At 42.2% G+C, this 15548-nt stretch overlaps 1 protein-coding gene and 1 long non-coding RNA gene across 3 annotated transcripts; both read right to left on the bottom strand.

Annotated features, from left to right (window-relative positions):
- Positions 1 to 90: 90 nt before the first annotated feature.
- UPRT (uracil phosphoribosyltransferase homolog) lies at positions 91 to 15300 on the bottom strand. Of its 2 annotated transcripts, none has more exons than XM_082208284.1 (7): positions 14808 to 15300; positions 5327 to 5369; positions 4098 to 4167; positions 2926 to 2988; positions 2243 to 2404; positions 1177 to 1275; positions 91 to 542 (listed from the first exon to the last, which is right to left on the bottom strand). In XM_082208284.1, the coding sequence occupies exons 1-7, from the start codon at positions 15188 to 15190 to the stop codon at positions 436 to 438; spliced, it is 927 nt and encodes a 308-aa protein (XP_082064410.1). In that variant the 5' UTR covers positions 15191 to 15300; the 3' UTR covers positions 91 to 435. The 2 variants fall into 2 exon arrangements, with proteins under 2 accessions (XP_082064410.1, XP_082064411.1); XM_082208285.1 differs by lacking the exon at positions 14808 to 15300 and adding an exon at positions 14500 to 14521.
- LOC309524003 lies at positions 5935 to 12733 on the bottom strand. Its single transcript, XR_014215738.1, has 2 exons — positions 7249 to 12733; positions 5935 to 6005 (listed from the first exon to the last, which is right to left on the bottom strand). It is a non-coding gene; the product is annotated as an uncharacterized lncRNA (long non-coding RNA).
- Positions 15301 to 15548: the final 248 nt, after the last annotated feature.

Raw genomic sequence — 15548 nt, 5'->3', positions numbered from 1 at the left:
TATTACCTGGAGCCGTTGTCTGCAAAGCATCAAGACTTCCGAAAAATTCCAACTGTGCTTATAAGCACTGAAAAATTAAATAGGCTATGGTGTCTTCACAGTTAATTTATTTTGCAGTTACAAGCAGCCACTTAAAAACTGGCTACAAAAGAATAAATAAAGGAACCATGAGTGCAGCAATCTGGATATGCGCATCATTGGAAGACTGTTGCAGCGCAATGTGCTTCATTGCTGCCCTCAACTCAAGTGGACACAAGATAAAGTATTTTCCCTTTTAAATTAAAAAAAAAAAAAACTAGCCCAGGTTATTTTCACCTTTGGCAAAAGAAAAATAGGCTGTTAAATACACCCAGCAATACCTCTGCTTCAAATTATAAAATGTAGAAAAATGGTATAATATCATACAGTAACAAAACACACACTGGTTAAAGCACTTCAGTCTGTTCCAAAATACTTCTGTCCAAAATGCGTTGGGGCAACAGGATGAACTTCTGTCGTTAGAATTGTGATATCTGGGAATTCCTGGATTATTGATTTGGCACCTTTAAAAAAAGAAAAGTTGGGGAAGTCAAACATTTCAGTAAACTACATTTGCAACTCTGCAACAAGGGCTCCCATCTAATTACGGAGCTTGATTCTCTTCTCTCTCCTCCTCCTCTGCCCCCTTTAGAATTAACCCATCTAACATACAGACTTCATCAAATGTCTTATTAAATTACATGCTCACAATGGCAATTGCTGCTGGCATAAACTCCTTTCAGTGATCCATTTTCCTCCCCAATGTTGTGTACATAGCTGCATTCTTTGGCCAAGTGTCATTAATTGCAATGATCCTGGATGCTGACATGAGTTGGTCAATGGCAAATCCCAGTAAAGTGGACTGGGGCCACATGTGTACTGAGGAAGGAATCTGTCCCCAGTCCCCTTGTAACAAAGTATTCCTTGGCCGACAACTGACATGAAAAGCATGGGGAGCAGGGATCTTATTGGCACATGTGGTGGAGCTGTACCATAAATTCTGGAAACAACCAATTACAGAAATCAGCACACATATAGGTAAACATGTTATTGTCTATTTTTGATAAAGATAATGTGTATCCTGTACCAGAGAAAGTCAACAGGAGTAGCTCATAACATTCAGTTTGGCTGTTTGTCTGCCCTGTTGCTTTAACTTACCATGAGGTGTAGAGAATAGACTCAGCAGGATTATGACATTTGGCTGGACTCCATGTTCTATAAGAACCTTTACAGCCTCAATCACAGTGTTGCCAGTACCTGACAATATTTTGGGGGGGAGGGGGAGAGAGGAGGAGAAAGAGGAATTACTCTAGTATATTTTCAAGTTATGGTACTATCAAAATCAAACTATTTCACCATTAATCTGCATGGTCTATAGGTATGAATTCTGACATTCCAAACAAAAACAATAAGCTAAAACAATAAGCTCAGTGCATCTAAAGTTCCTTCTCCAATGGCTAGCATTGCTCAATGTACTCTTTCAAGGAGTAAATAGGGTCAGTTTCGAAATGGGTGGCAGCCATGGGCTTAAATCTCAATTCTAAACACTTAACTCTGAACTAAATTAGCTTGTCAATTTCTAGCAAGTGCATTTGGCATTGGGGTTTGAGACTATTATGGCTTCTATATCTGATTTTAATGCATTTTTATAAAAGTTTGAAATTAAAAAATTGGTTAAACAGAATCAAACAGCTCAGATCTGAGAAATAAATATCTGATCCTATTTAATTAACATTTAGGAATGATCAAAAGCTTCAATATCACCCCCTGCTGAACAGTTACAGTCTACTAGTTGCACCCAGCATCAACATCCTCATTACTTGTTTGTACTTAAGTGACTCAAACAACAAGTTGCATCTTTAGATGCATATTTTCAACACGTGCAGCCTATAGACCAGACATAGGCAAACTCGGCCCTCCAGATATTTTGTGACTACAGTTCCCATCATCCCTGACCACTGGTCCTGCTAGCTAGGGATGATGGGAGTTGTAGTCCCAAAACATCTGGAGGGCCAAGTTCGCCTATGCCTGCTATAGACACTGCTGTGCCAGCTAATGTGCTGTAGTTTAACTAATGTAAATTCTGGAAAAGCTTGAAAAATCCAGTGTTGTATGGCCCCAAACCAAATCCTTAATTCTAACCAATGATAGATTTGCCTTCCAAAAGAGCTCTCTAGTCAAATGGTCAATATTTGTGGGGTGGGGAATCCTTTAAGGCACTCACTTAGTATTGGGTACATGAGGAGAACTTTTCTCCTGAAAATATCTGGTGGAAACTTTGCATAGTACACTTTGGCTCTCTGAGTGTCTTCATCGCTCTGGATCAGGATCTTTCCTATTCGGATTGATCTACAACAGTCACGCAAACCCTGTTCCATAGCCTCTCCTTCGTGGGGGGAAGAAAACAAGAAACAGTTACAAATCAAGCAATGGCCAGCCTATTTCACTAATCTACCTGCCTTTTTGTTTTCGCAATGGCTTCTATATGCAATTTTCACTCTGCAACATACAGTAGCTCCCCATATAACAGAAGACAGCTGATGCCATTCAATAAAAGCTAGTGTGAGAGGCAAGCACTATCAGCAAGGAAAGATGCAACTTACATTCATGTGAAAAATTATGAATACACACTTCCATCATCCATTTTCCATGAGGATGCAAGCCAAAAGTGGCTGTGTCAAAACTTGCTCTTAGAAAGGACATATGGGATTAACCCTTTGCTTGGAAAGCATAGTCATTTTTGTCACTGTTCCTCTTACAGCCCTCTATGTTGCTTTCCTAAGTATAATTTAGTAACTTACGTGGTAGTCATACATCTGTTTCCAATATGGTGCCGCTTTTGCTAGAAACAGCAACACTGCACTGATAATAAAAAACTGAACACACACAAAATGTTAAATGACTTACCACTTCTCATTATGCTGACTCCACAATTTCCTTTTTCAAATTTCACCCCTTCATACTTGTACCCTGTTGAAAGGTCACACAGAATCTGAATTAAAGATGTTGTTTTCCTTTTACTCACACTGAATATCCTATTTCAAGATGGACAGTGGAAGTTGCATTAACCACTTACAATTCTAAGGCACATTTTACACACCTTGGTGATTTCAAAAAGATGTCTATCCCTCAAAGTTCCACAGAGAGTACAAGATAAAATAGAAGTTTATTTATTTATCCTACTCTTCATCCCAAAAAGGCTCACAGAGCATCTTAATCAACACACACACACACACACACACAACAGTCCTTAAGTTTACAAACTTAAAAAAAACCACACACACAAACGACAAAAGGATAATGTATTGGAAGGGAGATCAGCTTGGGTACAAATCCTTCTTTCTTTTTTGTATAATATATTTATTAATTTCCATGCAAAAACATTACATTAAAGAGAAAAAATAATAAAATAAAACATTTATAACAACTGTATACACAATCAATATTAAACCCACATTATGAGATTACTTGAATCCCCCAACTTCCCTCTACTCCTTCCCTTGGTTCCTTTGTATTATCTTCAATCATGAATGTCAGCAGGGTACAAATCCTTCTAATGATCAGGTGGGATGGACAGGAGAAGTCAAAAGTAGCTGGTCTCTGAGATGAACCAACAAGAATGGCCCTACATCCCTTCTACATCCAGCCAGACACTCATACACTGCATCTAAACCAAGACCTATTCTCAGACCCATGCAGAGTTTGTCTGAGGCCTGGGGAGGGAATCTTGTTAGAACAAAGTAATAAACTCAAATAGGCCACTGATGCCCCCTCCCCACTCAGTGGGCTTAGCCTGGGGCAGGTATATCCAGATGCCCCCCTCCTATGCAGGGGCCTTCCTAGTCTAGCAAACACATTTTAAAAATTGTTTTTCTCCCAGTCATGAAAAGGCCTGGCCTTTGCCAAATTATCTCAAAAAAATCATTTTACAAAGTGATCAAATTTTAAATATCCTCTTATTTGCAGAATGCCCACTCTATAGCTAACTTTATTGGTAGGTCAAACCACACTGCCCATTTTACTTTACACCATATCCTTATTCTCCACACCAGCTAGGCTGGACATACTTTCCCCATTACCTGTTGGAGTGGTTACTGTGCATTCTGTGTATGGCAATTGATTCAACCCCTCTTCAACCACAAGCCTGATCTGTAAGAGAGAAAGAATTCAAATGGGGGAGGGAGCAAGACAAAGTGGAAGAAAACCGAGAAAACATTGTCACAGCAAGGCTTCAGTTTCAACTAAATGCTAGCACACCATTAGTGCAAGGGCACAGCCCAAGTGCTCCCCTCAACATCTTCAAGTGTCCAGAAATAAGCACAATGGACTTTGATCCACCATCTGCACCACCTACAGATCATTTTAACTATGGTTTTTGTTGTTGTTGTTGTTTGGTATAATGTATGTACAACATTTACACACTGGAAAGCATGGAACAAAGAGCACAAGACTTCAAAGCTACACTCCTGTAAAGACTCCCAGTTTGAACTCCCCTTGGCTAGATATTTTCAAACTGTAATATCATCTTATTCTTTCTTTATCCGATGGTTAAGTAACCTTTTCCAGGTTGAGGGCCACATTACAATGGTCACAAGCTGTTGTGGGCCACATTCCAGTAGCAATCAGGGCAAGTCCCTCCACCCCCACAACTCTATGTAGGAAAAATGTCGCATGTGAAGTGGCCCTAGGTGTAGGTATACAAGAAAATGTAACAAAATAAGGATTTTCCTTGGTTATATATATATTTAATGTATTCTTCCATAGTTGAGGGAAAACAATTTGTAAGTGGAAGAACTTCATATCTGTTATTGTGTAAGTGGGTATTTCCATGAACAAGCCAGCATTAAAGAATGGCAAGAGATTCTCTGTGTAGTAGATACTGCCCATTATTTAAAACGGGATCATGTTAAGTAAACATCCTGAAAATGTCATGTAGCCAGGACACCAGAGTGTTTCTTAACAGCTAAAAGCTAAATGGTTTTATGTTTGGTGCAAGAAACTCTGCAAAGAAACTAATAATGTCACTGTAGAAAGCAAGCCTGAGTTTTTGTTTCTAGATCACAATTTAGTTCAGCATATTAATAGCCTAATCCTACACATATTTATTTGAAGTCTGTTGGCATAAAAGTAGATATGCTTAGGATTAAACATAAATGCTGATATGAAAACTATTACTGACAGATCGTTGGTTTTCAAATAAGCAGCAGGTTGTAAGAAAATTGATCTCTTTTCCAGTAATAGTTATTCATTCCAGCAGAATACTCCTGTTAATACACCAATCTACACAACAGGCCTTCAACTAACTTACCAATCGATCAGCAGAAAATACGAAGTCCCCTCTGCTGGATGTCCTGGAGGAAAAGAACAGAATTTTTAGTATGATTATCCAACAAGCTACTATTGTTAAATATCCCAGAAAATATGCACACAATTAAAAATAAGTGCTAAAATGCACCTATCACTTTCCCTCATAATATAAACTAAAGGCTTGACCTTTAGATTCACTTATTTGAAGTGAAGTCATTAAGGTCTTTGAACATTAGTCATTAGAGGTGGATTCAAAGTGTTTTCTAAGAAGGTTTATAAGCAGAGATATTATGCATGAAGACAAAGAGTTACGCATGTGAATCTCATTTTACTCATTGTATTATTTAGCCTGACCATCTAAATCTAGAAAGTGAAGTAGCAGTCCATGGGGTCTCCCTATAGTCCACTAAAAAACAGAATTAATTAAAAACACTAGGAAAAAGATTCTGCCATCTCATGCAGTGTTCGAAACTCCCATTGCACATTTTGCGACAGGGAATTTCATTACTGTGAACAGCTTCTGAGCTCTGGGCGTAGTACTGTGCCTAAAATTTCATTCAGATTAAAACTGAAGAGTGGAAGGAAAGGAGGACCTTTTTCTGCCTCCCCACTTCCAGCTACTTTCTGAAGACTAGAGAAGAGACCCCCTTAAGAATATTAGGGGGTAGGCAGGGGAAGGACTAGACGATATTAAAAATTAACACAATATTTTAGCTGCAGTTCATTAATTTTCAATTTGTATTCTTGTAATTTTAAAAAGCGCCTAGACATTCCGTTGTTGTGCCCATAACCTAGGTTTAAGGTGCCATTTAGCTCCCAGTTTTCATGTCTCAGTTTCTAACACTGATCTCATGACAACGGTCACAGACGTTACTTATACACAGTGCTTTTTTTCTAAAAAAAAATGTTTAGGGGTACTCTCATTTTCCTACTCATATTGAAATACTGCCCCTCAATGAGGCCAAACTTAGATTCACAAAATGTTTAGGGGTATGCGTAGCCCGGCATTCCCCCCAGAAAAAAGCAATGCTTATACACCTCTCCCACATTTAGAAGCTTTCATTTCCTCTTGTCATGTTGCTGTTGTATTCAATGGTGGGGATCATAGTTTAATGTTAGGATTAGACTACTCAAGTCAACTCCATGGTTTAGTTTGTTTTAAAACTAATAGTACTTAGTGTTAACCACTATCCCCAGTTAAAAAACAGCAAGCTATATTTAAGGGAAAGCAACATGAAAGCCTTTCAAACTTATCCCACCTATTTGGGAGAAGGAGAGGGAAGGGTGGCAAAAGCCTGTAAGGATACTAGGTTCATTCGTGGTGCACTGAACCAAAGTTTAGCACCAAGGATTTCAACCTTTCTGGGTCCATAGCTCCTTTGATCAACTACATTCCTTCTGCAGCACCCCTCTGGGGCTCAGGAGCCCAGTTATGTCACCGCTTGCCTGCAGCGCGGACAGCCTGTCACCCTTTTTCAAACATCCTCCCTTGTGGAGTATTCCCTCAGCCTCCTCTTCTCTCTTCTTGGGAGTCCTCTGGACAGCCACTGCTGCCCCTCTGCCCCAAAGAGAGGGGCCTCCTCGCACTGTCCCACAGGGGCCTGGGAATTCTCTATCCATTCCCAACGGCAAGGGCTGGTGAAATGGGTGGCTGGCTCCCTCGCCTGCTTGCTTGCTTACTCCAAGGCTGCCTCAGCTCCTAACAGCCAGCACCCACTGACCAGCCCCAGAAGCACCATTTATCTGTGGAGCTTGTAGCCAGGGTTGCTGCAACAAATAGCTATGCAAGTCTTTGGGAGGCAGAGATGTGAAAGGGAATCATAGGATGAAGGGAAGGGAAGAGGGACAGAGGCCAGTGTTGCCCGCAGCACCCTAGACCATCATTCAAGGCACCCAGAATGCCATGGCACACTGGTTGAAAACCACTGGTTTAGCATGGTATTCATACTCAGACCCCATCTGCACTATACATTTAAGGCAGAATCATACCACTTTAAACAGCCAAGGCTTCCCCTAAAGACTCCTTCAAAGTATAGTTTGTTGTGGGTGAACTAGCTGAACTCAACCAGCTACACTCTTTGTGGGTGCAGGCTATCACAAGTACATAACTCAATGCTTAAAAGCTTGCACTTCCTACCCATATTCTACCAGGCCAGAATCAAAGTTCTTCATTAATTTACAAGGCTCTTAACAACTTGAGTGCAGGTTATCTTAAGAACTGCCTGGCTTTTATATGCTTAATCACTGAGGTCTTCATGGAGTCACTGTTTAGTGCTCCCCCACCTCACCAATGGCTCAAATGCACAACTTGTATCCACATGGAGCCTTATGTTCAATATTGGGGCTGAACTCCATGAAACTCCTTCACAGCTGAGATAAGACAGATGACATCCATTTTGAACTTCTGGCATCTAATGAAGTCCTTATTTCAGTAGGCATTTTAAGCATTCTGTTGTTGTGGGTAATTTTAATTGATTTTTATTATAACTTTTTAATCATATTGTAAACCACTAAAATAAGCAATCACGAAAGGAAAATATTGCAACCTAAAATGGTCACATTCTGCATATTCTGATCAGAATTAAGTATCAGCAGTTAAGACTGCTGTTAATTGGAACATGCAGATGAAGTCAAAATCCTTTCTAGAAGCTATAAGCTCATGTGTGACAATATTATAGGGTCAAGTTAGTTCCATAATAAACTTGATCCCCCATTCAAAAACAAATGAGTGGCTTTTGTTGCTTACTTAGGATCAGCGTATAAGCAGTTAAAACCATCTGCAGCCATATACAAAATGCCAGCAGTTAAATTTACCTCCCATTAACTTTGGATTTTGTCAGAATAGAAGCACACTGCTCAGAGCTGCTTCTATGGAAACCTGTTCTGAAGCCCAACTGCCTGCAAATCCTTTTTTCATTGTAAACTGCAGCACTGCCAATTTTAGCCCTGAAATCAGGCAATATAATCTGTGCTGGGAATGAAAGTTTTATGAGACTAAATCCCACTCCCCATTAAACCCAGCATACATATATAAACACGAGACATGTACAAATATTCAATGAAACAAGCCACTGAAGTATACAATATTTGTATCCCTTGTCCTATCACCGTGATCAACAGGGGCAGCCCATTACATTTCACCACCCAAGACAAAACGGGAAGGTGTCAACCTCTCCCCACTGACAGTTCAACCAAAACCTTGCTTTCTAGGGTTGTGAGGCTGTGGCAGCAACTTCCAGGTTTCAGTGAGATCTCGCAAGAGGTCCACAAGGTCTTGCCAAAACCTAGAAGTCACTGCCACTTCTCTGGCTGCAGCAGCAAAGGTGGTGCACCTCTATGGGAGAAGTGGTGGTACTGGCCATTGTAGCTTCCAGCAAGATCTCATAACTTTAAATTGAACCTGAAAACAGACTTGTATAATGTGATCAAACAGCCCATCTCAGTTCGGGACCATTTGAAATTTCAGACAGTTTTTGAACTCATTGGAATAGTCTTAAACAGGAGGTTACCTGAGCATAAGCAGCTGTGGCTAGACTATTTCCATCCAATTAAGAAGACAGCTTGCATGGAGTCCGTTGTCTTTCTATTTCTAAGGGGAAGCATTCCTGTCTTACCTAGAATTTATCCAAGTGTCATCACAGACAATCTTCTGCACTACCTTCAACTGAACACATTTCTATGTGGTTGGCTTACACATTCTACTGCCAACCATTAAGTGTACAGTAGTCTAGTGGAGTTAAATTTAGACACGGGTTACCTACACAAGATGGTCGTGTTAGGGTTCATTTATTTTGTGCCTTGTTCCTCCCTGCCAGAACTCTACTTACTGCCCTGCATCTTTAACAGTACCAAAAAAGAAAGAAATCAAGTAGATATGCATGTGTAAACAGGTGTATGTCTTGGCTACCTTTAACAATCATAGGGGATTGCCAATAGCCTTGTATTCCATAATCAAGCAAAAGCTGTCTTCCTTCAAAAGTGATGCCTTTATAGGATTAGGCATTCTGTTTCTACAGCATCCAGGCAGAGGCCTCTTTAAAACCATGCCCTAGGGATTGCTCCCAGCAGCTGGTACTCAGGGGGCATACTAGCCCTGGACATTAAGGTCCCATTTTCATGACAGTCAAAAGCTCGCTTCAGGTGCTCTGTATGTGTATTACGTAAGTAAATATGCAAGAGGGGCTATGGGAATCAGCACATTCCCCTTCCCCCGCATCACCCTCCACAAATTGAACGGCAGTCACCTGAAGTAAAACACCTTCCTATATTCAGAAGCTTCCCATATGTTTTAGAAGCCTGGAAAAATAAGGTTCTAAAATGTGCAGAGAGCCACCACAAACTCAGACAATGATCAGCTCAGGAGGTAACCCTCCAATTTGTGGAGGGAAAAGAACATGGAGCAGGGCTATTGCACTTGTCCCTACAAGTCCCCTTCATGTATTTAACACACATTTAGGACACCTGCAGAGAGCCGTTTCCTCTAATATTTTGTAAAGTCATCTAGTGACGTGGGGTGTAAAAAATTTCATTTTGTAGGTTCATTAGTAGCAATGAAATGGTGCACACAACATTAAGCAAGCTTGACAGTTTCAAAAGTTTCTTTGTTTAGTAAATACAAGTAAAATTAATATGCTACATTACTTTCTAGGGCCTCTGATTTTTTCTAATGCAAACTAACTTAATTTGTATAAGGCATTTTTTCCTGAGAATTTTCCAAATTAAAATGTTTGCATAACCCACATCATTGAGGGCATCCAACCTACTATTCATTACAACTCATTATGGTTGTGGATTCCATATGCTAATTATGCTTTTCTTGTCTGTCTTGAATCCACTGCCAGAGTACCTAAGATGGACAGACATTTCTCTGCTGCATCATTCTATTTTTCCCTTGCTTTTCTCTGTTTCATTCCAAAAATGTCTTATACAAGAAGACTAGATTATTGGCTAATCACCGTTTTCTCTTGTCACTTAGTGGCAAGGAATGACGAATATTTCTCCAATTACAAATACATTACACTGGAATTGACAAAGTATATGTGCATATCCCAAAAAATGTTGATGCATGAGGAATTTCAATAAAACGCAGAAATGAGGATTTTGACATGGAAAAACTGACACTGCCAAAGGCACAGTGGCAACACTGGGTGCGTCTATAATAAATGTGTGATGTCAGACAATGTAAGCGACATTTCTTCTTGCCCGCTGGAGCACACGGCTAATCATGATGCTATCTACAGCTAGCTGACTTTTTACATTGTGCTGTACATGTTAATACATTCATTCAAAATCAGGAAGTAGCTACTGCAAGAGCTTTATAGATAAAATAGCTGCAGCTACAATTCAGGAAAGCATATAATATACTATAAAGCTAGTACCTTTGAGAAAAGCATCATTGTTTGTTTTAAGACAATTGTACAGTGGTACCTCAGGTTACATACGCTTCAGGTTACAGATGCTTCAGGTTACAAACTCTGCTAACCCAGAAATAGTATCTCGGGTTAAGAACTTTGCTTCAGGATGAGAACAGAAATCGTGCTCCAGCGGCAGCAGGAGGCCCCATTTGCTAAAGTGGTCTTCAGGTTAAGAACAGTTTCAGGTTAAGAACGGACCTCCGGAACAAATTAAGTACTTAACCCGAGGTACCACTGTAGTATGATTCTTGCCTAAATCATCCTAACACTTACCTGGTCAGCAAGATCATTTATGTAGTGGAGAACAGGCACTCCCATGACACAGGCACTTCTTAAAGAGACCGGTATGCACATAAAGCTGATTTTCATGATACCTCCTTTTTTTGAGGAGGAGAAAGCAGCTCACCAAACTGGTTAAATAGAGAAGCATCCATATGCAGTTTGAAAGAAAAAAACTTTCTCATTGTTGTCTCTTAACTCTCTGTGTGCACAACCACCGGGCCCCTCCAAGCTGGTGTTATTTTGCAGGCAGTGTGTTCAAAATTAGCCATGCACAAGGCGCATTTTGCCCCTGGCTATTGGCCACTTGCAACCAAGTGAAGATGCATGGGTGCCAGGATGGAGGTGCATGCCTGGGGATAATTGGATCTTGATTGTTTTCACACATTAATACCACTTCCTGTAGGAATAGGCCAATATATATGTGGACTGTCCCTGGATAAAGTGACTTCTCTCAAAGTTCTTAACCTATCACAAGGTTGTAATTTGAACTAGCCAAATATTTAAGTGATAATCAATCACAGTCAGTCCATCACTTGAAAAATAAGTCTTTAGAGTTGTCTTGCCCCAAACTGGCAGCTAGACATTCTGTTTTGGTGACTGCAACCTTGATTAAAGGAGCCATTTCGCACCTAATTTATATATTTTAGTTTCTAACACTGATTGCAGGTGTACTTTGCAACATGTTCTTGAGTTTCTTCTTTAATAGTTGTTCTGTGATGATTCCCCAGTACTGCATTATTGCTCTCCAGAGCAACTATAGTACAACAAAAATAGCATTTGTGGTATAAAAAGTTACAGGATTTCAGCAGGACGTTACAGCTATGCACTGGTTGGAAATGAAAGGGTATGACTGCCACAAAACTTTTGCAGGAATAAATTTTTTTTTTTGCCTGTGGGGTCATACACTGATAGCATCAAAAGAACAAATCATCACAATTACATCATCTAGAGGGGTCCATACTCACCAACTGTAAAAAGTGAAACAAAAAGGTCACACCTAAGCTGTACGCTAAAGACTAAATATATCAATCCCAAACATGCATTCAAATAACCAATAGTCGGCTGTCATTTTCCTAGCCTGGCTGCATGTTTGAGAAGTTTAACTATACAGTACAATCCAAGAAGGACATTTCAGGCAATTTTTCTACTTATACAGCTTTCATCTGAATTCTGGATTCAGCTGATTTACTCCACATTTAGCACGTAAAGGCAGCCCATGAATGACACAAATTTCCCTAAATAAACTTTCTTAAGATCAGGCTTGCTCCAAGGCTGCAATCCTAAATTCACCTTGGAATTAGAGTTAGACCCACTGAACTTAGTGAAATTTACTCCTGAATAAACAAGTATAGATTCAAAACGCATGCATATCAGCACTAGATAACATTAATGTACAGTTAATAAAATTAGTATTTATTGCCTGATTATGCTGTTTCATGTTTTTTTCATAGGATAAATATTAATGTGTTGGGTTTTATATGTTGGAAGCACCTAGTAAGGACAAAGCTGGCCTAGAAACCTCACATTACTGAGATAACTAGATGTGGGACCACTGTCCAACCAAATCATCATGTGATACTTTTTGAAGAAACTGCAATGTGTGCAGCTACAAGATGCAACAGTGCCTTCTCTATGAATGACCAGCGAAGTGATTAGCTATAGTGCTTATTAGCATTGGGACCCAACCACCATCCTACTCACTAAAATCTTTCACCTACCAGCCAGCAGTGCAGGATCTGAAAGGCACCTACTGCATGCCAAAACTTGTCCCTAAGAGTTTAGCAGAGTTCATGGTATATGCTAGGCCTATTTTCACTTAATGTTAATCCCAGAGGTTGGCTAACTAGACAAGCACCTCTTTGCTTCTTCCTAGAAAGCAAAAAGAAGAAGAAGAAGAAGAAGAAGAAGAAGAAGAAGAAGAAGAAGAAGAAGTTGTTTCTAATACTAGTCAACCACAGTCAGTAATCAAGTACAAGCAGAGCAAACTGTCATCATGTCAGTTTGCATGACAAAACCAGATCTGGCAGCAAGCAAAGAACAGTGAAGCAGCAGGCATGGACATCCAGCTCCCCATTCATTGAAGGTGGCTGCAGCTTGAATTATAGGCAAAACTCCAGTGCTATGACTTGCTCTTTTGCAATGTCCTCCAAAAAGTGAGGGAAAATATTGCTTTGCATTTACCCAACCCTGAGGTTATGTGATCTCATAACTATCACCTGCCATACACTCAAGCCTCAGTCATAAGGACACACCATGCCAGCTACCTGGTAAGCTATCCTTTGAAAAGATTCCTCCTATTCCAGCAAATTTGGATGGCCAATTCAAGCGTATTTAATAGGTCATATTTATGTAGCAAGTAGCATGTTTCTAGTACAATAAGCCCAAAACTTACACATATTTAGTTTGAGTGTATTCAGCTTTACATGCTTGGCAAATTACCGGTATTTAAAAAGTGGGTGGAAAAGGGAATGGGTGTTTTGGGGGGAAAGACTTTGGCAAACCCACCTGCCCTTGAACTCAGTGTGTACAGTTGTACCTCGGGATGCGAACAGGATCCGTTCCGGAGCCCCGTTCACATCCTGAACAGAACATAAGACGCGCATACGTGTCTGCACGTGTTGCATTTCGCCGCTTTCATGCATGTGCGTGACATCATTTTGACCGTCTGCGCATGTGCGAGCGGCGAAACCCGGAAGTAACGCACTCCGTCACTTCCAGGTCGCCACAGAGCGCAACCCAAAAATACTTATCCTGAAGCATATTTATCCTGAGGTGTGACTGTATCTACTATATGCAATTTTGGCTTTAGGGGTAATCCCCAGAAAATAACCTGTCTAAATTGCAAGCTTATTGCATTCAAAGCACACCACATGCATTATTCCAACCATCTTTTTTTTAAAGGGCCCTGTAAGGTAGGCCAGTATGACTATTCCCATGATGATGGGTGGGGCTGAGGTCAAGAGAACAGTGCTTTATAATGCCCCACCTAGTAAGTTAATGATGGAAACACTCTTTTATTCGCTGAGCTTTGCCCTAAGCTATCTCAGACACGGAAAACCAACCTGGGAAAAGTCCCTTCTGCTTTGTTTATTCCTCACCACCATCTACTCCCCCTCCTTCCTGAAAGCATAACGCGGGACGCATCATTTCTTATTTAAAGAGAGCTCGCCCACAGCTTCGCTCAGCACCATCACATTCATTGTGCCCAAATCCAGCAAGGGAGAAGAGACCGCCCCCCGAACATCACTGCATAATATACATTTATATACGTACAGAAAGGCTGGCTCCCCTGCTCATAAGGCTGAACTTCAAACAACAAATGAACATGCACTGTTAACTCCTCTTGCATCTAATGCGGTGGACCGCAAAAGCTTAGACCGCAATAAATTCAGTGGAGTTTCCAGCCTCCGTAGACGACACATCCTGACCTGGACCTGGACCCTAAACCTAGATAGTCATAACATACATTACTGCGTACATTTGGGCGGGAAAAGGGAGGGTTTCCCCCGAAAAACACACAAGTGAGAGCCACTTGAGCACATCCTGGCCCTGCGGGTGCCACAAAAGGCAGGTTGGGCAGACTCTACGCCCCAGCAAGAGGCGTAGCAAGAGGAGGCTACGAGGCGACGGAGCTCCGTCTGGTCAGGGAACGAAAGGGGCTCACGCGCTGACAGATGTCCACCACGCCGCCCCCAACCACGCGCGCACAGGCGACATTCTGCACATGCTCAGAGGGAGGCCAGCCTGGCGCCAAGAATAGGAGCTGCCGACGCGTGCCCGCCTTACCTGTCCCGGATGATGGTCTGTAGCTCCCGGATCTGGTCGTTCATGGGCAGGAGCTTGAGCCGAGGGGCGGCGGTGACCGGCAGGTCGAGGGTTGGCGACGGGGCCGTGTCAGGGCCGCCCCCGTTGCTGCCAGAGCAGCTGCAGCCGCCGCCGCCGCCGCTCCCGCTGCAGCAGCTGCTGCTATCCGGGCTGGGGCTATCGCCGCCAGGGCCGGGCTCGGAGAAGCGGAGCTGCCGGGAAACGACGCCGCTGCCGACGCCGCTCCCCGTTACCGCCTGCTCAGAGCAGTCCTGGTCCCGGTCTGTCGCCCCAGCCTGCTGCTGCTGCTGCCGGGGCGCATCTGCCGAGCCTACCCTCTGGTTGTGGCAAGGCATCGTCTCCATGCGCGGCCGGAAAGGCGCCCAGTGGTGCCCCGATGGTGCCCCACCGGTACGCCACGCGCTCGCCCCGCGCTTGGGGCTTTACCTCAGCCGCAGCGCCCGCCCAGCCGGTCAAGCTCCGCCTCCTCGAAGGTCCTGCGCGCGGCAAGCGGCCCAGCCGGGCGCGGCTATTGGTTGCTGACCTTGCCACTCATAGCCTAGGAACAATGGGAGGGCACCTTCGGTCGAGGTGGCCCCGCCCCCCACTCCTGACTGGGGGAAAAGCTCTTCTTTTACCTCAGAGAAAAGAGGCCGCATTCACGCCATACGTTCAAAGAGGCGTCATGCCACTTTAAACGGCTTCCCTCAAGGGTTTCTGGGA

Source organism: Podarcis vaucheri, assembly GCF_965113315.1.
Source record: "Podarcis vaucheri genome assembly, chromosome: Z".
Classification (NCBI taxonomy): Eukaryota; Metazoa; Chordata; class Lepidosauria; order Squamata; family Lacertidae; genus Podarcis; species Podarcis vaucheri.
The sequence above is the reverse complement of the archived record's forward strand: the minus strand, read 5'-3'. Positions and strand labels throughout refer to the sequence as shown.